Genomic DNA, 23,631 nt, shown 5'->3' on the forward strand with positions numbered 1-23,631 from the left:
CCATCTAACACTGGTCTTTCATTACGTGTGCCCTTAAAATGTACGGATTCCTGTTTAATATGCAAGCAACCATCTGCCCCCGTCTTGTTGCGATTGACAAGGAGCAGTCAGGGCAGCAAAATGCCTCTTGTGAGGCGTTTGTTCTTGAAGCACGGTCGCGGTGCTTGATAAGTGCGCATTAAGAGGCTTATATTTCATAAAACTCACAAAAGAAAAAAATGCTGCCATCGACGATGTGAAAATGTGCAAAGAATAGCAAGTGGCTAAAGACAGAAACAGGCTCTGAAGTTAGCATTTGTTCTGTTGACAAAGAGAAAAATGTGTAGCGCAAATCTAAATCGCCACTTTTGGCATAATTTATTAACCCCTTCAGTTGTAAACCAGTCTCAGATGGAAAGAAACAAAAACAATGAAAAAAAAATCAGCTTTTAAAGTCTGAAGATACTGTGAGCTTGTCAGACACAAACCTCCTCCTCCCCCACAAACCAAACCATTGCCATAATGATGCGGAAGCTATGAGTAAATGACAGCTGAGGCGAGATGAACTGACGTCTCCTTTGGTCCATTAACAAGATAGCAATCCCTGATCTGCAATTGGGCTTCTGGTTGACTTCATAAAGCCAAGCTTAGCATCTGGACCAGAAAAAAACAGAGGGCCTGACACAAAGGATGGGGCCCGACGTGAAGCCTCGTCTTGCATGCATTTTGATGCTGCCTGGGACCCTGAAGGTGTGTTGTATTCTGTAAAGACAGGCTTCAGATCAGCTGAAGCAAAGGCAATGTAATGGTGTCAACTGAAATGACCACTCCTCCCTCCCCCTTTCCTCCTTTCCTCCTCCAACTCCCAAACTCCTCATTATCTAGGCCTATCTCCCCCTCCTCCCTTCCTCCTCCAACTCCCAAACTCCTCATTATCTAGGCCTATCTCCCCCCTCCTCCCTTCCTCCTCCAACTCCCAAACTCCTCCTTCTCTAGGACCATCCCCCCCTACTTTTGTTTCAGGGGACTGCCTTGCCTTGTGAGCTGGTATGCACCCTGAAAAAAGCCCAATGATGCGCTAGCGCCCCGCTCCCCTCCGCATGCACACAGTACAGTCTTAATCTCGCCGTGACCCGCTTTATTTCCCCTGAACCGGCTGCCCACTGGGCCCAGGATTCACAGGAGCCCTTTGTTCTCGCCGGGTCTGTCTAGGCCTCAGGCAAGGGCCTGGCTCACCACAAAGCTTAAACAGCGGTTAGCAGGCGTCAGCTTGGAAGCAGGGTCCTGGACACCATTGCCGCTGCCACTGAGATGCTGCATGCAGAAGAAAGATGAGGATTAAGAGAAGGAGGAGAAAGAGAGCGGAGGAGAAAGAGAGAGGAGGAGATGTGTGGAGAACAGAAATGAGATCCGGAGACAACAGGGGGTGCCAAAAGGCATTGATGGCGCTCGGAACACACTTGCTCCCGGTTACCTAGCACTGCGGTGAAACAGGATGTTATTTAGTCAGAGGGTACGACAGGCTTTCTCAGCGCTGGCTCTGGCTGGGACCTTTGAATGGGTAGTGTGTGCTGGGGAGTGTTAGGCTTGGAATAGGCTCCTACAAAAGACAGACGTAATCTAACCAGGGACGTGGGATTCTATCACCCATGTTATTCCTTTCTTTCAATCACTGAACCACCAGAGCATTGCAATGTAGGAGAAATGCTATAACTGTGGCCGTGGCAAAGTAGCCATTTCAACAATGCAATGGTAATTTCACAGTCCCTCTAAACTGAATTTGTATCTTTGTGATATTTGCCACCGGATTCAGTAAGTGAAATATCAGTCTCTCTCTCCAGCAGAAAACCCCAACATGTGATGTCCATTATAACAGGGGATTTGTCTTTGCTGTCAGTTTATTTCAGAGCACAAAAACAAGTGAACTCAATAACCTGGGGGACAGGATAAAATTGACACCAGCCCATTCAGGCCCGCACCAAATAATGGCAAGCGTTCACACATGCGCATGCAGCCAGAATAAAAAGGCAAGGCTCAGTAAACAATACCACACAATGCACTTTGGCTCTGTTCTGTTTACAAAGAAAAGGCCTTATCGCTAGAGAGCCGCTCATTCACATGGCCCTGACACTCTGAAAAAGAGCAGCTCACCAGTGACAGCCCCTCTAAGGGAAGCACTGTCGGACGCAAAGCTAGCCCGCTCAATGGACCCACCGGACCACCATTCTAAAGTACCAGATTCCACACAGACAGAAGGACATCATTAGTAGAAACTAGCCGGCATGGAGACGACGTAGTTCTCTGTCTCACAATGAGCTACCAAGCATGTGAGCCTGGGCCGTAATAGGAGCGTTGGGTGGTATGTTCCCTGGGTTCTGCTTACTATTTCTTTCTCTTCCTCTCGTTCCACATAGACGGCTCTGCATTGTATGCCATGTCTATGGGTAAATAGAAGCTTTCCATGGCGCTCCATTCAGGGCAGACAGAGGCCATGTCATCGGGGTGGCAGATCAGAGAGTCAGGGGGCGGTATATGCATTCAGTGCCCTTTAGGCTGCGATGCCTGTATTGATAGGCACACCCACAAAAACAATCAAAACAATAGGCCAGATAGGCCAGTGGAGAAAGACAACTTAAGACTAAACCAACAATGATGCAAGCTTTACAATTCTGGATGTGTAGACAATGGGTTCCAGTAAAAACAAGCATGGCCAGTGTGGAAATCCAAGAGCTGAGCTGTGCGTGTCATGCTGCAGTGCCGGAGAGAACCTGAAACACCAACTATCATTAGACAAGCTAGAACTCTTACATGTGAGTAATTCAAATATACACTCCACTACATACACCTATTACCTACCATTCGCTCCACAGCTTTCCCTCCGTACTCCAATGCTTCTCATTTAAGCTCTACTTGAAGAGAATGGACATTGATACAAGTGCTTTAAAAATGACCTGTGCCTTCATCCAGCAGGAGCGTTTGAGTAGCTTTTGGACCAGTCGTAGCGTTCTCTCACAAAGAGAGCTTGATTAATAAGCATGGCTCCTTTTCCGGAGAGCGACAGAAAGGAAAAGGCCATCTGAAAGGCACTTAAAGACAAATTATGTAGATTTAAACACTGCTTTGGTCACCGGGGATGCTGTGGTGAATATTCATAAAGCAGCACTCCAGACTGGTTAAAGAGCCTCACCTATGAGAGGTCACCACAGAGAGACAGCCAGCAAATCAACTTCTCTGATTTGGCTTGAACCCGCCTCCTCTCCACCAAATAATCAAACTGAGAAACTTTTCCCGACATTCGGTCTCTTTAGCATGTAATAACCTTCTGTGCCTAATTACCCATAACTATCCTACTGCAGTGGATGGAGATATTCTCCATGCAGAGTCACACAGACCCAGACTTAAACCCAGTGGTAAGGGCAGTGACAAAGGCTGAGGACTAGCGCCTTTATTTTTACAGAGATCCAATAAATGAGCTACTTTCTGATTGGATACTATATGTAATTCTATGCTAGTAATAACCTGAACTAGCTTCAGACGGTGGCAACATTGTTTTCTTTCAGGTGCCATTAACCACAGTGGCACAGTAATCTCAACTACATGGCTTAGTTATAATACAGGGCTGTTCTGTTCACCTCCTCCCAGTCCCTCCCTCTTCACATTAAGGTCGCWGCCATCGCAAAAAGACACCAAGCCCTAACAACAACGTACACTGTGGACTGGGCAAGCGCCATCTGGACCTGCCTGACTTGGCACACGTCGGTGGTCGTCCTTGCGGGAGTTAGCTGTTAGCTGGGGGATACAGCAAAGCAGAAAAGCCTGATTTCAACGGGGTCCATACTCAAACTACTTTCTCTTCCTTCCTTGTGAGAAGTGGGGATGTTTTTCCAAATACGTTTTCTTTCTTTTTCTTTACCAAAGTGAATAAATGGGAGGAATGGGCAAAAGAAAAGCTCTAGGCTGGCTAGCTGCCCTCTCCCACCTTGTTATTAAAACATCGTTTTTTACCTGATTACAGACCTGACTAGGACCGGGCAGGCTGTTGGACAAACACTGGCCACTCCAGTAACAACAAGCACCGCTATTAGTACTACAGTACACTACCAGCACCAGGCAATTAAACGCACGTACACACACACAGACACACACACACAGACACACACACAGACACACAGTTGAGGGCCGGGCACCCTTCTACTATGTATCTCTCTCTCAAATCTCAGCTTAGAGCTTCTTCCTGTATCGGCACGCAGCGACCGGCCACGCAGCGACCAGCCACGCTACACTGCTCAGCCTAAACCCACACATGGAAGAGGATCATACACCACTATGCTCAGGAATGTGGATGTGAATGTGGATTGTGAAACCCCCTTTAGGCTGTGGGGTATCGAAAGCCAGGAAGCTCCCCCTTGAATTGTTTCTGTCTGTTCAGACATATCGCATGGAGAGGAGAGCCAGGGAAGGGGAGGGCTACTATGTGAAATGAGGGGGAGAAAGCCGATCCCACAACTAGATTAAACGTAGGTATTTTGCAAAAATAATTAACTCAAGGAAGAGGAAGCAAAAAAATAATTTGCTTAAGGGGGAGGGAGAGAAAGTCTTGGAACTCCCACACCACATGGGTGTGGTAATGAAAGTTCCCCCCATAGCCCTCCAGAATATTAAATCATGGGTATGGTTGTAGAAGTGGGCAGCTGCCTATCAATTTAGCCTGGATACGGACAGAGAGCAGCAGAGAGGCTCCGTTCCTTACTCAGCAGGAGCTGTCTGCCAAGGCCCAGTGGAGTCAGGCAGGGGGTAGAGGGGATGCAGGGTGGTGGCACACCCCCTACCCAGGGCCACGTGCCAAACACAATGACCCACGGAGCTGCCAGGCCACTGTGTCTGCTGGGCTCTGTGTGTGTGTGTGCGTGCGTGCGTGTAGGAATGTGCATGTTTGCATTCCAAAGAGGCATGCTGCCTCCCTCGCCACAGCAACAGCAAGAGGAGAGTTTGGACTTTGCTGAAACAGAGGGAGAAAGGGAAGGAGGGAGCGAGCGAGGAGACAGGGCGGACCGAGGAGGGAGGGGAAAGCGACATCAATGGATGAAACTGGGCACTGAGCCAAGCTCCGGCATTACAATACAAAGAAGAAAAAAACTGAACATTTAAGGAGAGAAAGAGAGAGAAAGAGAGAAGGGCATGGCAAAGAAGGAGAACGGGACAAGAGGCAGTGTGCTAGTCTGTCGTGTATCTGGGGGTGAGGCCAATTCTATTATCACTAGTCGGAGGGTAAAGGAAGGAGCTCTCTGGTGKGCTATAGTGGACGGCTGGCAACACAGCCAATGACACAGGGCGGCGCACAATTGGCCCAGCGTCGTCCGGGTTTGGCCGGTGTAGGCAATCATTGTAAATAAGAATTTGTTCTTAACTGACTTGCCTAGTTAAACAACGGTTAAAACAATAAAATAATAACACAGCCAGGCCACGACTGGAWTAGGAAAAAGAGAATCACGAGGAGGAAAAGCTATTGATATTCTGTGAAAGAAGAAAGAACTTTCTTCCAATAACAGTGCAGAGTGCAACATTCTAAACTACCGCGCAACACAACATAATGTTGTTCAGTATTTTGAACCAAACTCCCTTGTGAAAGCACAGCAAAGATAATCAGCTCAGCCCATCTCCATGCTCCACCAGGCAGACAGACAGTTAGCCTCATGCTCCAGTAACAAGGTGTTGCAGTAGCTATTAATTGGCTGCTCTTCCCCCGTGCCAGGCATTAGGAAGCAGGGAGCAGGCAGGGAGCAGTGCTAGCCAGACTGGGTTTCATTAGCCTAGCCTCTGCAGTACCTGACATCAAAACAAAGGGGTTAGCTACAGCTACCTGTCAGGCACGGGCAGCAGCACACAGAACTAGATTAGAGGCAGGTGGGGTAGTAGATTACTGAGTGGCTCTATCTGCTGCAATCAGGTCAACCCTGGCTGACACACTGAAGACTCATAGATGTACATGCACGAGCATGTGCACACACACGGACGCATTCCACAGGCCCAACTAAAACCAGTTTAACTAGTTTAAAACCTCACCGTGCTGTCCCTCTCCCCTTTCTGGACAGACAGACGGACGGTGGGTGAGTGCTGTTCAGATCACTAGACTCCGACACGTATCAACATATAGATTTGGAGGAGGATTAGCCGGCCTACTACTGAGCCCTTCAGCAACTCAGCACAAACAAACAGAATCTAAGTAGGCCTTCTTAGAATGGGCCAATATCTAAGATTAAGCATTATCCTGAGAAGTGCAAAGCACCCGCCAAAAATAGRTGACATTGCATGACTATTTGGGTTGGGCATTGTGTTGATAACATTATCAGGCCTCACTCTGTCTACTAGGTCGGCCTATTCTTTGAACGTACGGCTAATCAGCCACAAGCAGGGGCTGACGTACTATATCCTGAAATGATATGCGTTGGAGCTGGCAAACACAGAGGGCTAGTATCCAAGCCGTGCTAGAAGGATTACACTTGGCCCAATGAGAAAGCTTGTCTCCTCCCACACTCCTAAAGGAAGGAGGAGAGCTCGTCTCGTGGCTGGCAGCTCAGGTCCCATCTGGCCTGTACACACACCCACACAGGAGATTCTTCCTTCTCCTATAGCACTGGCCTCATTTAATAGCTACACACACACACACAACTATTGTCTGCAGGAGGGAGCTTCACTGTTACAGTGGTAGGAGGGGAGGGACTGGACTCTCTACACTGGCTCCCAAATACTAAGAAGACTAATCCTGTTATACACGTCCTAATAAGAAATGAATGAATGAAAAGCTTCTTCACAGAAGGGGAGCAAGCAGCAGTGGGTCTGGGGTTGGGCTAAGTGGGCCCAGGGGGTTGGGGTACAGTCATTGGTGGCCAGGCTACTTTAGCAACCCAGTGTGCTCTAGGTCTAAGTCTAATTTGTGCAGTTGTTCCTTTAAAGTGGCCCCGGGGCCTCTGGGAAGGTTCTAATCAGTGTGTGAAGGCAGATCCATCAGATATGCTAATCAGAGATCTTACCTGAACAAATACCCTCAAGAGCAGTCTCATCCATCTTAATTGGGAGAGGGCTTGTTAATAATGCAGGCTAGGCAGGCAGGGAGGGGAGGCTGAGGGGCGCTCTGCAGATATTAATAGAGGGATTTGATGAGAGGGGGATTTTTTTCATCCAATCATCAAGGACAGAACACAAATCAGACAGGGAAAAAGCCCCCCGGGGACAAATTCCTGGGTGCACTTCAGAGTGGCTGTGACCTCGCGGTCTACCTTGGCTGTTGAAAGACTTTCTAGTTCTGTAACTATCTGAAATCCACAATAGTCATATCATGAAACAACAGTAGCCCATGTCTAAAAATGGAGACTCTGGAGTTGAATGCTCATTGGGATGACTAACTGGTGAGGGTGGAAAATAGCCAAGCAGCATCAAGAGGCCAGTTAGTAAATGGATGGCTGGGGTTAAATATCCACTGTTATGTTATAAACCATTGACATTACTTTAATAGGAATCCGGTGTTCCATAACTGGAGTGAAACTGCATACTTTGAAGTCGGGGCTGGCACAAAGGCTGCTTGATATACAAGAGAGGCCTCTAGGTTTGCAAACTGGGGGAAATTGAGAGGCAGGCGACCATTGTAGGAGCTCAATTGACTYCAAAGCTCGGGGAGTGTTTATGACACATGTGCGCCATTTGAGGCGGGCTTAACCCCTATGGGACGTGAGGACCCGAGGGAGAGCAGGGAGACGGGGAGGGACAACCCCTTTTCCCCAGAAAGACATGACCAGGAGGACTACTGGGAATACGAGAGAGGCTAAGAGATTAACTCACGCATTAGCTTTGTCTTACTTCTACCTCAGGTATAGCGTCCTGGAGTAGTGTCCACTGCCAGACAGTGGTACTGAATGGAAATATGAGCTGGTTGTATAGTCTTCTATGTCAAAGACATTCTTTAAAGCTTGAATCACTAACCAAGGCTAGCAGTAGCAGGACAGACCTCTTTTTTCTAGTGCTGGCCTCAAAGTCACCTAGCAACAGACAGACTATTCTACTGTACTTTACTAGGTCAATTCCAGTAGTAATGGGGAGAGATTAGGTTAGTAGCACAATTAGCTAGGTGTTTGGCTGRCCCAATTATGTTGGACTTGACAGAAAGTCAGGGAGGGAGGAAGGGGTGGGACTGGACAATTGAGCAGGTCTGATGGTAGTTCTAGGAACATATGTTCCAAAGCACCACTACTGGACTCCAGACTGCATTACCTGGGGGAGTTCCCAGCATGACTGCTTTTGTGGATAGCATGGCACACTTTCAAAGCGGAGGAAGACTGTTCTGACAGACAAAAGGACACCACACTGAAATAGGACGGGATTATCCATAATTAGACAAACATATGTGTTGTTGTTTTGCTTGTTGAGCGTGTTAATGAGGAGATAAACAACTTAAAATGTAGCATAATAGCCTGTTGCCTCAAGTGTATGGGTACGTGTGACAAATAGGACAAAAGTAGATGGAAAACAGGTGAAATCACAAGGAAACCACATAGGAAGTCACGCTTAATCTATGCATGGCTTCCGTTAATATGGTCAAAAAGATGTTTAAAATGCTTTTCACAGAAGACAATTATCGGAAACATATTCTGAAAGCAGGAAAGAAGTGAAAATAACCCCTAATCAACTCTAACTGACACCATTATGCCCAAGGTGAGCCCCAGCGTCACCATCAGGGTGCAAAGATTCCTGCTACCTCTAATGTCAGAGCCCAGCCGTGATGGACAGAATAAAGGAGGAGACTAGGGAAGGAAGATGAGGAGAGGACAAAAGGGCCAGGGTGAGGGCTGTGGTGTGGAGCGGCTCTAAAGAGACACAGAGAGAGAGAGAGAGAGAGAGTTAGGCAGGGGCCTTCCTTCTCCTCTCCGTGTTTGGCAGGGTCAGTAATGACAGCCTGAGACTCCAATCAAACAGAATTATCCAGGAAAGGCCTCTTCAATCAGTCACTGATTTACTTGACGTTTTTCCTTTTTTCTCTCTCACGCTCTCCTTTTCACAGCCCCCAGAATCAAGAGATGATGAAAGGTAGCGGTCATGAATATTTCCGTAAATGTTTTTTCTCTCTCTTTCAGTGTGAAACCTCGTCTTCTCAGCCCCATGTAGCCATGGTCGGTCAGGGAGGGACACCTGTTTTCAGCCAGGTTCAGTTGTGTGTGTGATGAGCAAGGGCACAGCCATAGCCTTTCATCAGCCAGCCTTTGTGTGGCTCTAGGATAATGCGGCATTTACTGTTGATGAAAACAAATGGTGTACGGGGCTGCCAGATTGGATCACTTGAGTATACTGAATGTACTGCCATAGAAATCTATCATTCTAAACCTCAATGTACTGCCATAGAAATCTATCATTCTGCTATGTTCTCTGTATAGGTCCAGTTTCCATGAGGACTAATATCACATTTGAGTCAAAGTAATAGTTTATCATTTGACATAAAAGGTAAGAGATTGGTAAGAGTTAAGAGATTGCGGAACAATTGTAATAAACACACACACACACACACACACACACACACACACACAAGCCCTTCACGTTGAAAGTTCTTATCTGGCCTTCACAGCATCAGAGGGAGTCAGAAAAAGGGAAAATGATTGGTTCAGACATGGTGTCTGAATTGACATTAATGTATTCTCTTTATCACTGCAATACTATTGTCATCTAGCCAGCATTAAATATGTTCCAGAGCTCACAGCCTGGTCCCTTCATCAAGCCATGTGTCTACCTGTCAGAAACCTTACAGATTACTACCCACCACTACCCCTATGGCTCAAGAGGATATGAAAGACTGTATTAGGAGAGAGGGAACTTCAGAAATAAAGTGCCTTTGAGGGAATCTGATCGCATAATGTTTAATTGCTTCTTTCATCTGTTGTGCTTTAATCCTATTGTTGCAGCAGGCAGTTCCATCCCCAAGATAACGCACAACAYATTCAACACTGATTTACACTTTTCAGACACACACACTGGCTGCTTCTTTCTGCTGCCGCAGCACAAAAAGTGCTTAGCGCGCCACGCCCCTCTTTTCTGAGGCAGAATGAAACTGGGTGAAAATTTGAATTTGAAATCAATAGCGGTGGTGGAGGGATACAGTGGGATTGCGACTGTGGGGAAGTCCAAAAGAGACGGGGAAGGGGAAGTCCAATATATGATGCCAGAGAGAAGATAGCGCTTCTTTTCTACCCTCAACCCCACCACAGCAACAGTGTCAACAGAACAAGTTGGACTACTGTATTTAGCCAGCTACTTACACGCCCTGAAAACACTAAAACTAACATGCATTCAGTGCTCACATGGCACCATTGATTCAAACGGCCTGCCTGGCCTAATTGTTGAAATGTTTCTACAGCTGTGAGTAACTACTAATGGTAGTTATTAACCACAAAAATCCATATTTGAAATTTCAATAAGTGCCTGTAGAGGAGTGCTGATGAATGATTGACCAGTCAGTCGCTCTGGCCCGCTCTGCATTACTTACTGCATAAACCTTACCTGTGGGTTACCTGTCAGTCAATAACTGGGCTTTAATGTGGATGCAGAATATAATGTAAATTATAAACTGAATGGTTCGAACCCTGAATGCTGATTGGCTGACAGCCATGGTATATCAGACGGGTATGACAAAACTTTTATTTTTACTGTTCTAATTACGTTGGTAACCAGTTTATAATAGCAATAAGGCACCTCGGGGGTTTGTGGTATATGGCCAATACATCACGGCTAAGGGCTGTGTCCAGGCGTTGCGTCGTGCCTAAGAACAGCCCTTAGCCATGGTATATTGGCTATATACCACACCTCCTCGGGCCTTATTGTTTAAATGTAGTAACTATGCTTATAAACAGCCTTACTGCTTTTTATAATAATTATGTGCTCAGTAAGAGGAGTTTAGGGTTTGAGTTGGTGGTAGTGGGTTGGGCATTACAGACCTGAGGCTGGGGTGGGTTCCCCCCTTTTAGGAGCTTTATCTCTGAAGGGAGTCATGCTCTGGAGACAGTGGGGCCTCTGCCCAGCCCGGCCCACTGAGGCAGTACAGCAGCCAAGGTCAGGCAGCCATTCCTACTAACAGCTCCACAATGGCCCAGTATGGGGAAGGCTGGAGCTCTAGGGCACTGGGGTGGAGGCCAACTGATCCTGTTACACCATGACAACTATCAGAATCCCCTCCATTGAACCACACACACACACACACACACACACACACACACACACACACACACACACACACACACACACACACACACTCACCCGGGTGGAGGGGAGGGAGTATGTTCTCAAGTACCGGTTCGGTATAAATGACAGGGGAATACCAGTACCATTTATAAATGTCCAGAGGAGTCACTATAATGGTTTCATAACAGGGGGGGCTGTACTTCATCTGAAATGGTTGGACTGAGCCAAGCCAATGGCTCCGTCTGAAATGGCACACTATTCCCTATATAATGCACTACTTTTGACCAGGACATATAGGCCCTGGTCAAAAGTAGTGTACTACATAGGGAATCAGGTGCTATTTCTGACACATCCAGTAAGTTCCACCTCTGTCTCCTTCCACTGCAGGGCATCAGTCAGAGGCCATGTTGGATTACATTTCCAGATTGCGCTGCAGCACCTTTGTTTTGGAGCCGAGTGACCGGGCGAAGCCGGGAAGTTGGAGGGGAAGAGGTGCAACTTGGGGTTAGGGGGTGATAAAAGAGAGCGAGGGGGCTAGGGGTCCAGACAAAGCCCTGCAGATGTTTCCCACATTAATCATGTTGCAGGGTGGGGAAGGGGGGGCGGGCGGAGAGGGGAGCTGGCTGTCCTGTCCACTCTCTCCCTCTACATGTTGGCGTGTCTGTCTGCCGCTGCACTTTGCATGGTGTGGTACTTCCTCCCTCCTGTGCAGAGTCTCAGGGTGAGCTGGGGGAGCCTAATGAGGTGTCTCTGTTGCCAGCTTCCTTCGCCGGGGCACTTTAGCTTTTTTTTGTCATCACTTGTGGGGGAGGTGACAGGTTGCTTATTTACTCTGCCTTTCATATTTGCCTTTTAGTTATTTTTTACTTCCCTCTCTCCCCACTCCTCCTCTGCCCTCCACCCCTTTTTTCTGCAGTCATCTGTTCATTCAGCTGCCTGCCTGCGAGAACCAAGTGCCTAATGGGCCATATCAGCAGAGCCACTGCAGGGAAACACAGGCCTGTCATTAGCCCATATTGAAAAAGAGAGCTGGTAGGCAGAAGAGAGAGTGAGAGAGGCAAGTGTTTAGCTTGAGGAGGCTATTAATATTTAATAGGGAGTACCATTTTTCTAAGCAAAAACAGGAACTGGCTTTAACTACTCTGAATCACCTAGACCTAGATATTCACTCCCCCGTCTCTGGCGTCGATCTAAAAACTGACAACAGAGCGATGCTAGCGTAGAGTTGCTAGCAGACTCTAAAGCTCTACGATAATAGGCTGTTTTCATCTGTAAAACACCTCACTCACATGAACACCTATGAATTCAGAGCGGACACGGTCGGCTTGGACAAATTACCATTAAACTCAACACCACAGAGGTGGAATCCACATAATTCACATTGTCATTTTATTCTCTTTTCTCTCGCTTAACTATCAGCAATTGTAATGCTGAAGCACTTAAGAGACATTTCCTATGACAACAGGAAAAGGCTTTACAGAACATCATGCTGATGCGCTCCACAATGAATTGCTATGGGCTGCAGTTTCTGTCTTGTTTATAGTAATAGCACTGCATTGTTAAGGCCCTCAGTGCACCACATGTGACCATTGCAATAGTAACTGCCTGTTTTGTAAGACAAAATGTTAAAGGGAAACTGTCTGTTTCTAATCAAAAATCTGTTCAAATTACTACAAATAGCATTACTCATTGCCTTTCAGGTCTGGGGGGAAATAATTTCTACTGAAAGGTTGAAGAGTTAGAACTGTAACGGCCCTAGGTCTGTGACATTGACATTTGTGTAAATCCATATGAGTTCAATCACTTTTTGACAGAATCACTTTAGATTTAAACAAAACTTTCCATACATGTTTGCTCATGGAAAAAGTCATCAAAAAGRGACTTTCTGGACCTGAATGCCAAAACATTCAGGAGATGGCTTAAAGTTGACCCATTTTGCATACCATACCATAAGGCATCCATGTCTTCATCACTGTAAAATATAAACGGTTGAGTATGATATAATTTAAAAGCTTAAAAACGGTTATAATTTCAAGATTTAAAAAATATATATAAATTGACCTTTTTTTTAACCTTTAACGTAAATGATCTAAAAACGGTATTTATTTTTTTCCGTGTGTTAACGAACACGTGTACACTGGAATTACAATGCATTCCAAAAACAAATCATGGCTACGTGAAGCAAATAGACTGCTTGTTACATCTGCAATTGTGAAATGTATAGTCAAAAAGTGTCTATTTAGTGTAATAATGCTGCCAGTGCCAATAATACATATTTGAAAACAATAATGTTATGCCTACTGGTGTTGATTTCGATCACAGGCATATAGCCTAGGCAGGCTATGGCTGGGAAACTCGATGAAGTCCAATTTCAAGAGAGAATACTGTTATGTAAAAAGAACGAGACTAGTTAAATTCTTTATAAACTGCTCGGGTGTATTAGGTGGCTCCTATAGGACATGTATTTTTTATTGTTATGATTTCACCTTTATTTAACCAGGTAGGCCGGTTGAGAACAAGTTCTCATTTACAACTGCGACCTGGCCAAGATAAAGCAAAGCAGTGCGACACAAACAACACAGAGTTACACATGGGATAAACAAATATACAGTCAATAACACAATAGAAAAATCTATATACAGTGTGTGCAAATGTAGTAAGATTAGGGGGGTAGGGCAATAAATAGGCCATAGTGGCGAAATAATTACAATTTAGCATTAACACTGGAGTGATAGATGTGCAGAAGATGAATGTGCAAGTAGAGATACTGGGGTGAAAAGGAGCAAAAAAATAAATAACAATATGGGGATGAGGTAGTTGGGTGGGCTATTTACAGATGGGCTGTGTACAGGTACAATGATCGGTAAGCTGCTCTGACAGCTGATGCTTAAAGTTAGTGAGGGAGATATAAGACTCCAGCTTCAGTGATTTTTGCGATTCGTTCCAGTCACTGGCAGCAGAGAACTGGAAGGAAAGGCGGCCAAAGGAGGAGTTGGCTTTGGGGTGACCAGTGAAATATACCTGCTGGAGCGCGTGTTACGGGCGAGTCAAAAGGAACACACAACAATAATTCACTAGGGCTACATAGCGAACATAACAAATACAACTGTTTATCAGTGGTGGAAAAGGTACCCAATTGTCATACTCGAGTAATAAGTATAGATACTTTTACTTCTATTAACTTAAGTAAAAGTATTTGGTTTTAAATATACTTAAGTATCAAAAGGAAATGTAAATTGCTAAAATATACTACAGTATCAAAAGTAGAAGTAAAAGTATACATGATCATTTCAAATTCCTTATATTAAGCAAAGCAGACAGCACCATTTTCTTGTTTTTAAAATGTACGGATAGCCAGGGGCACACCCCAACACTCAGACATTATTTACAAAAGATGCATTTGTGTTTGGTGAGTCCGCCAGACCATAGGCCGTAGGGACGACCACGCGTTCTCTTGATATGTGCGTCAATTTCACAATTTCCCTGTCCTGCTAAGAATTCACAATGTAGCGAGTTCTTTGGGTTGTCAGGGAAAATGTAAAAAGTACAATATTTTCTTTGGGAATGTAGTGAAGTATTATGTGAAAAATATAAGTTGTAAAGTACAGATACCACAAAGAACTAGTACTTTAAATGATTTTACTTAGGTACTTTGCACCACTGCTATATATTATGGATTCTCATGACAGTTACGTTGGCATACGCTAACCAGTGTATGTAAATTGACTCTCTCAACTCTCGCACGCAAATGTTGACGCCGTCCTTCCGTGTTATTTGGGCTTTAGACCCTACTTTACATCATCTGAGGGTATGTAAATTAAGGTCTAAGCTGCAACATATTCGAATATGGGGGGGAGACACAGAGTTCACAGGTTTTTAGATCATTGACGTTTAAGATTACAAAATTACATTTTTTTWAAACTTTTTTTCCTCAATAAATTATCAAACAACCCTGTTTGTAAGCTTTTAAATTATATCAAATCTCAGCTGTTTATCTTTTCCAGTGATGAAGACATGGATTTCTCATGGTATGGTGGGGTATGCAAAATTGGTCAACATTGAGCACCTTTATCACATGAATGTTTTGGCATTCAAGCCGAAAAGCCCCTTTCTGAGCACTTCTACAATGGGCAAATAGATATGGAAGGTTTCGTTCAAATCAAAAGGGGTGCTGTCAAAAAGTGATTGAATTCAAATGGTTTTACCCATTTGCTCCTCCTCACAGAACAAACAATGGTGACTGAACACAGCTCTAATGGACAGAGTTAAAAGGTCAAATCTAATTGGCTGAGAATATCCTTGATGTTCATCTTGCAATCTGTACCTCATCCCAGGCATGAGCCCCAAATGGCACCCTATACCCTACATAGTGCACTACTTTCGACCAGGGGCCATAATCAAAAGTAGTGCACTATATAGAGTATAGGGTGCCATTTAGGGCACATTCCTCAGTCTCTAGAGCAATCAAAGTACAGAGACAGGGCCATAGTTTATCATTTATATGGACAGCCATTAGTAGAGATATCCTTGAACCATACCTTCAGCTTCCAGTAAAGACAACTAATTCAATCAATGAGGGGCATTTCAATAAGAAGCAATGAGGGGAATACTGACATTAAACTCAGACGGAATCTAATAAAACAGCCCAGACAGACAAATGGGCATCAAGTGGCTTCGGAAAACAAAATGTGTGCAAATGTGACCACTACTTTGTGGCCATACCATGCATGGAATCTGTTCGTTTTGATCAATATTCAGTAAAAACAGATGTAGCACATTCATTCAGTGAAACACTGGAAATGGATTTTGAGTCAATAAAATTAAGCAAGGATCTTAAAGTGCACCTAAAGCTAAAACATCTAAACAACAATCTCTGTCTCCCCATCAGAAATGTGCTAAGTGGCGGCAGGTAGCCTAGTGGTTAGAGTGTTGGGCCAGTAACCGAAAGGTTGCTGGGTCGAATCCCTGAGCTGACAAGGTAAAAATATGTCGTTCTGCCCCTGAACAAGGCAGTTAACCCATTGTTCACCTGTAGGACGTCATTGTAAATAAGAATTTGTTCTTAACTGGGAGCACAAGCTCCATGTTCTACCACGCTTCTTAACTGACTTAAATAAAGGTTAAAATAAAGTGTTTCACACATAGCTGACTGCACAGAGGCCTCTCTCGCTCTCCTTTTTCTTTGTGTCTTCTACCCTTTGGCAGGAGAGTTGACCCTTTCTTCAATACATTATCCTTCCCTGCAGTCCAGACGGAGAAAATTAAGTTTCCATGTGAACTGGCCACAAAACCCCCCAGCAAAACAAAAACTCAGCTGGATAAAAGGCTTGTATGGGAGAGGCTGGTTGCTCTGTGGCCGCATTTCCTCCTCTCCCAGTTTCATGCTACATTCTCAGCTCAGATGCCACACTCTACGGCAAAATGTGAAGACTGGGACAGAAAGGAAGGCATTGGGATTTTTTGCTTGGCTACGCACAATCCTTTAGCAGCCCAGGATATGAGTTGATGATCTCTCCCTGCTCTCTATTCAATTTAATTGTGTATCCCAACCGCTTTTTCCATTCCTTGGCTTTTTGTTATCCCTGGTGTTCTTTTGCATTTGTTAGGCAATTACAACCAAATGAGGCCACAATAGACCTGTCTGTGGGCTTACTCTTTCACGTCTAGCAGCTTTCCCTGTATGCTCATCTTACAATGACAGCGATACACCACAGCCAAACGTGAATACAAAATAAAATCCACATCAAACATTATTACACATTTGTCTCTCGTCCAGGAACAGGCAGAAAACCTTTTGGCTCCATGTAGATATAATAAACGTGGCCGGCGGTTGAGGTTGAATGTAGCTCAATAATAATCTCTAAACTGGTCACAATGAGTCACATTGCAGCAGCAGCCACCTTGTGATAACTGTATAATACATACCTGCTGGTGTGAGAACTAACAGCTCACCATAGAGGCATGATGACTTCAATAGGAACTTTTACAGTTATTTTCTCGAGCCTGTGTTTTGTGTTTGATCAGGGAACAGTGCATGTGTGTGCTACGGCAAGCTGTTAGCTCCAATAAAACACATAAAGGCGGCATGTTTAGTGACTGACACACGACACATCAGCAGGTATGTGCATGGGGCCCGGCCCCGGCAGCCAGAGAGGAGTGGAGAAGAGGTGATATCTAAACCTTACCCCTGGGCCGAGGCTAGGAGGTAGAGCCAGCCTATCAATGTGGTGCAAGCTACAAATCAGTGACAGACAGTGGAATGAATAAGCCCATTGCTCCCTGTAGCTCCATGTTCTACCACGCTTACACAAGTCAGGCCCGTAAAGCCCTTAACAGCTTCTACCCCCAAGCCATTATACTGCTAAACAATTAATAAAATGGCTACCCGGGCTATTTGCATTGACCTCTTTCTTTTTACGCTGCTGCTACTCACTGTTTATTATCTATGCATAGTCACTTTATCCCTACCTACATACACATTACCTCGACTAACCTATACCCCCTGTATATAGCCTCATTGTTGGTATTTTGGTGTGTTACTTTTTTTGACAAATATTTTTGTACCTACTTTTTTTTTAAATGCAGCATTGTTGGTTAAGGGCTTGTAAGTAAGCATTTCCGGTAAAGTCTACCTGTTGTATTCAGCGCACGTGACAAATAACATGTGATTTGATTTGAAGACACGTGGGATCTGTGCTGAGCAGTGTGTATTACTGATAAAGTCAATCAGAGGGTATCGCCAGGCAGGCGTTGGGTATCAACAGCAAAGGCAAGGTCACTTATTATTGATTTTTAGTATGTGAGAATGTACAGAGCCCAAGGTAATTCGTTGCTATGAAACCACTACAGACAACACATGTTAGATGAGAGGGGTGGAATGTGGATGGTGCTGTAGATGGTTATCATTTAGTTCCACTGTAACACATGGAAACAAGCAGCAGTACTGGGGGCCTGGGGGAGAATATATGTGGCATGCAAGAGGATAGCTATAGTCAGCATGGTCCCTCTTCTACATGGTCTGTACTCAGTGTCAGACACTACAGTTCACATAACACATTCCTACAACTTCATAACGACAGGCCTAGCTACAATAGAGCCTGTGTGTGTGTTCACCTTTCTCTATCAGAATGAACATTTTGTGCTCTCCCCTGATTAAAGTATTTACATACTCAAGCCCCCCCCCCCCCCAGACCAAATTAATTTCCTCCTTTGACAGAGACAGAAAAGGCTTTTAATGGCCGTGTCCTTCAAACCTGAGACTGCTAATAAGTGTAAAGAGCAGATTTGTTTTACTGATTTTCTTTGAAACATGCATGAAATGAATTGTCTTGATTAAATATTGTCTGTCTGGGCGTTGAGAGACGGCTCAGAATTAGCGGTCCCTTGTTAAACTTGTATAGGTTCTGAGTAAGAGTTGGCCCAGAATACAAAGATGACAGTTACCACGCTGGGAAGACAAAGGGCTTCAGATATATAGGGCTAACTATGAGTAGTGACATCACTGAGGAGCAACAAATGAATATCTGCCTCAAATCCGACAAGAACTAGAAACATTAGGGCACTACGGAATAGGCGTCTGCATCTAAAACAAATAATGGATACTATATAGCTAAGTAATACATCCAATATGACAGGCACCGATTTACAAACTAGGCTGTACGATAAGCATGTCCATCAAACAACACAGGCACTATGGGCTCACTATTAGTAAAATGGGTAGAGTTTCCATTTTGTAGAAGTGCCAAAGTGTAACAGAACGGGAGAAGTCGATTTAACATGGAATCGACTTGTTTAAAACAACTTATTTTGCAATGTCTCATTTCTAAAGAAATCACAAACCACCCAAAAATGTACGATCAAATTTGGCCTGCACCCGCCACACAAAAACTCCTGTTTGAGTCACGGCTGAGGTGCATCAATGACTAGGAATGGACCAGGCTGAGTTCAGTCACTTCCTTTTACTTAAACCCTCTCTACAGACCAGAAGCCACACACAGATTCGCAGGAATCTCAAGAGCTAAATTGTCGAAGCATAATCCTGCAGAAACTTTGCTTTGCCTCGTTCCCTCCCCCTTTTCGTGATATCCATTTGTGATCTTGTCTCATCACTGCAACTCTTAGAGCTCGGGAGGTGAAGGTCCATACTCAGTGTCAGACACCTGCCCGCTTAAACCGGAAGCCAGCTACGCCAATGTGTCGTAGGAAACACTGTTCAACTGATGACTGAAGTCAGCCTGCAGGCGCCAGGCCCGCCACAAGAGCACGAAGAGACAAGTAAAGCCCCCCAGGCCAAACCCTCCCCTAACCCGGATGACGCTGGGCCAATTGTGCGCCGCCCTAAGGGACTCCCGGTCACGGACGGTTGTGTCACAGCCTGGGATCGAACCCAGGTCTGTAGTGATGCCTCAAGCACTGCGATGCAGTGCCTTAGACCTCTGCGCCACTCGGGATGCCCAGCGACTCTAGTTTTTATTTGTGTACTGACTCTACACAGTCACACACACTGACACTCCAACACACACATAACATGTACACACATTTATACTGATTCTACACACATGCACTCACATACAATCTTCATTTACGCTGCTTCTCTGTTTTTCCCATGCATCCCGATGCCTAGCAACCTCACCCATATACACACAGTATCTACCACTCTAGCAGTATCCCTGCACATTGTAAATATGGCATTGGAACTGAACCTGCATATAGCTTTACTTTCTTGTGTACTTATTGTTATTTCCCGTGTGTTTACTGTTCTACCTTATGTTATTTTTAGTACTACATTGATATTGATTACTGTATTGTTGGGTTTAGAGTTTGCAACAAAGGAATTTCACGGTACTTGTGCGCGTGACATTAAAACTTGAAGTCAGTGAAGCTTCAAAGAAGGGAACCTATTAGGGCTTTATGCAACAACATGGTGAGGTAGAGAGAGGACCGTGCTCACAACATTCACCACCCCACACCCTCCCTCCCTCCTCCCCATTCTGTGAACAAGTGCTTTTTCTACAGCTGGGTAACAAAGCACGACCCAATAATCCTGAAGCCTGACTCAAAGCTGGAACCTCCTCTCTGAGGACTTTATCAGACTGCCTGGCGTGGGGGGCAATGAGGAGGCTGCTTAGGCATGTGCGGGGGATGGGGGGGGGGGGATTACACACACACACAACTATCTGTGATTATTGACTAAAGCCCTGACTGAGTAGATTATGAACACAGGCCAATATGTGCAATATGATGAGTTTACATGCAATAAGGGACTTTACCATGAACCATACAAAGGCATGTATCTGGGCCAAACTGTTATTCTTGTCATCAGCTAAACACACCTATACTAACTCATTTCTCAAATACAAACACTGATCATTTATTTTGTGCGCCTTTGCATTCTGGGGAGAAAGAGTGGTGGGCCAGCCAGACATGAGGCAATGCAGAGAGCTTGCAACAGGTCTGCTCCTGTCCTGACAGTTGGCTAAACATCTCAAGGCAGGTAACAAGGTTTTGGATTACTATGAGTTGCATGTTCTGTCTGAGCTATCAAACAAGCAAGGAAGAAGTCAGAAGAAATCCCAGTCGTCAAAGCTGGACTAACTGAGGATACTAAAAGGCTAAACAAAAATGGTCTGTGTTCCACAGAAGACATGTTTCTCCAAAGCGTCATATAAGCAGTTAGTATATAAACAGCCCACATACCTCGCAAGTCGAGGCCTGGAGAACCAGGAACACTATGAAAAATCTAAGTACGTTTAAACAGGGAACTGGTTAGGTCTGGCAGTCACATAGAGCAAGTAGAAAACTATCCTATATATTTTGTAGACACAAGCAACCCTCATTTGTAGCTGGTTTATACCATAGGAATGCATGTACTTTGTAGAAAGACTCGGTGCTGTAAACACTGTTAAAGTTAAGGTACCCCAAATATTTTGGGCATTAGTTAGAAACAAATAGATAATGTTAGAAAGACAAAAATCACACAAAAACCAAGTGAGAGAAAAAATCTATGCCATAGAAATCACATTTACCTGCATTCCATTTGGTTAATAAAAAGGTAAACACAGGCCTGTATTGACCTTGAGGGGAAAATCATTATTTACTGCTAACTCTGTTAAGTGTCTCTTTTGAGGCACATTATAGCTTATTTCAAAATGCCAAATCAGACTCCACCGTGCTGATATTGGTTGTGTTTTCATACTCTGCCACACATTTCATTAGAGAAATCCCCTGAGGTCACAAATGGTCAGCCTCTTGTTGGACACACGTTGTCTGCATAATTTAAGTGATATTATATTTCTATAGGCTATCATATTTCTTTATACCTGGATGAACATTAGGCTTTATTAGAATGTTATTAGAATGGAATAATAATATGCTGTGCTTTTATTATTGTCAAGTAATACTGTACATAAACAATATGAAATCAAAGCATTTCCACATAGATGATCTGCTATAACCTATTTGCCAATAAAAACGTGGTTTATTCTTGTTCCAGTCCTCAGGCTGTGTAAACCCACATGTTAATTGGGCTTAGTCCCTAAAACACATTTCAATCAAATCCTCCATTGGTTTAGATTATAATGATCAATTCTTCATCATTTACATGTTATAGTGGCAGACACATGAATTAAACAATATTTCGTTGGAGAGGGGAGCCTCTGGAGTGTACCTTTGTCTAAAATAACCAGTGGTTGCCATTCTGCAGTGATCGCCTTGGAAATGCGAGACGGATATCGATCATCTCAACTGGAAAGCTATTGTGTAGTAGTGGGGCTACACATTTCCCGCTTCCCAGCACAAATATTATTTTGTGAAATTACAAAAAGGTACAATTTTAATTAATACTTCCAAACTTGGGTCAAATGCGTGGTTTGCATTGCGTAAATATTTTCCGTAGACCTACTATTGGCTATGAGTCCTTTGTCCTGTCCAACGAGCAAATAAACAAAAGATATAGGATTTGGATCAAGTCGGCTTACGTTGGTTTAATTATAATAAAATATCCAATATGCATGTTTGTCTTTCACATAAACTACCCTCTACCAAAAATAAAGACATATAATCGAGTTGTAACATATAGAGTGTAAAACTGCCGCTAACGGAGATACGTTATGACCCCCCCCCACCCGCACGGAAAGGGTAGGTAGCCTTCCATAGCCCTTGACGAGGGAGGGAAAAAAGTGCTGAAATGTTGCCAGCACATAGCTGGGTCGGCTCAATCGACTCAACAGCGTAATGTGAAGCGAGTCAATGCTATATCGGGGCTATGGATATGTTACTTCGTTTTAAATCGTGTGCGTAAAACCACAAATAGAGTTACAACTTAACGAATGGCTACAATATCAACTGACAGCCCTTTAATTTTTAAGCAGCTGAGCTGATACAGATCAACGTATCCTGCTTCCTAATGAAACAGAGTAGCCTAGCCAGCCATCTGAATTGAATGTAGGCTAGATCACACCGTTCACTTAATTCGATCCGAACCAAAATAATATCGGCTTATGCTAAAATTGCTTCAACATAGACCAGGTTTTCCATACTTTTGTTTTCATGGAAAAACTTATACCATTACTAAATCCCAGCCTACCCTTCCTTGATCGAGTTAGGGGCACAGACTAATTTGAAAAGCCGTGTAAGAGGAGAAGAGGGACAGGGGCAAAGTGCTGTGATTGTTCCACTTACCGACTTGTAAGACATTTTCCACACAACCAGTCTCTAAAAGCCGAATCCCCCGACGGAAAGGCAGTCCATCTCCGGTGCCCGCTGCCCCCGTCGTACTGGTAACCCCTCCAGGGACAGCCCCGGATCCAGCGGGAGCCCCTGTTCCTACCGCCGGACCCTCTTCGCCGGCGACGCGGCACTGAAACGACGAATACATACATATTTCCCTTTCGTTCCTCGGAAAAGACCAGTACACTATACGGCGCTGTACTGGCTCTGGGATCCGCTCGAAGCGCTCCTCCACCCTCTCAAAGGCCCATTTCTCCGCTACAGCCTTCGCCGCACAGTCCAATAGAGATTCCGGGCAGCGAAACCGAGAGTTCGGAAAACCTGGACCAGGCCCTGGACCAGGCCCTCGGGGAGCCGGGCGCAAGCACAGTCGCTTGCTGACCGGGGGTAAAGATAGATGAAGCGGCGGCTGAGGCGGTAGCTCTCCACGTCCCTCCGCCATGACGACCAGATAAACACTGAGGACCGGCGACCAGCTTCAGAATCGCACAACCGAGAGGAGGTCGTCACAAGTTACCACAGCCACAAAGTTATAAACCCCGCCCATTTATACAATTTATCTTCTTAAATGTGATTTTAAACCTAGCCCTAACATTAACCACACTGCTAACCATATGCCGAACCCTAACCTTTAATTAAGACCAAAAAAAGTAATGTTTGTTTTTCAGATTTTTTACGATAGCCAATTTTGACTTTGTGGCTGTGCTA

General features: G+C 44.7%; 1 protein-coding gene across 2 annotated transcripts in view; it reads right to left on the reverse strand.

Moving 5' to 3' along the window:
- The window catches only part of LOC111979812 (zinc finger SWIM domain-containing protein 5), a 45,774-nt gene extending 22,364 nt beyond the window's left edge, over positions 1-23,410 (reverse strand). Inside the window, exon 1 of one of the 2 annotated variants that reach the window (XM_024010525.3) lies at positions 22,876-23,410. In XM_024010525.3, the coding sequence (XP_023866293.1) occupies positions 22,876-23,365 (490 nt within the window). In that variant the 5' untranslated portion in view covers positions 23,366-23,410. The remainder of the gene's footprint in view (positions 1-22,875) is intronic. The other variant, XM_024010524.3, reaches the window with a different exon arrangement.
- Positions 23,411-23,631: the final 221 nt, after the last annotated feature.

This window comes from Salvelinus sp. IW2-2015, linkage group LG19 (genome assembly GCF_002910315.2).
Source record: "Salvelinus sp. IW2-2015 linkage group LG19, ASM291031v2, whole genome shotgun sequence".
Classification (NCBI taxonomy): domain Eukaryota; kingdom Metazoa; phylum Chordata; class Actinopteri; order Salmoniformes; family Salmonidae; genus Salvelinus; species Salvelinus sp. IW2-2015.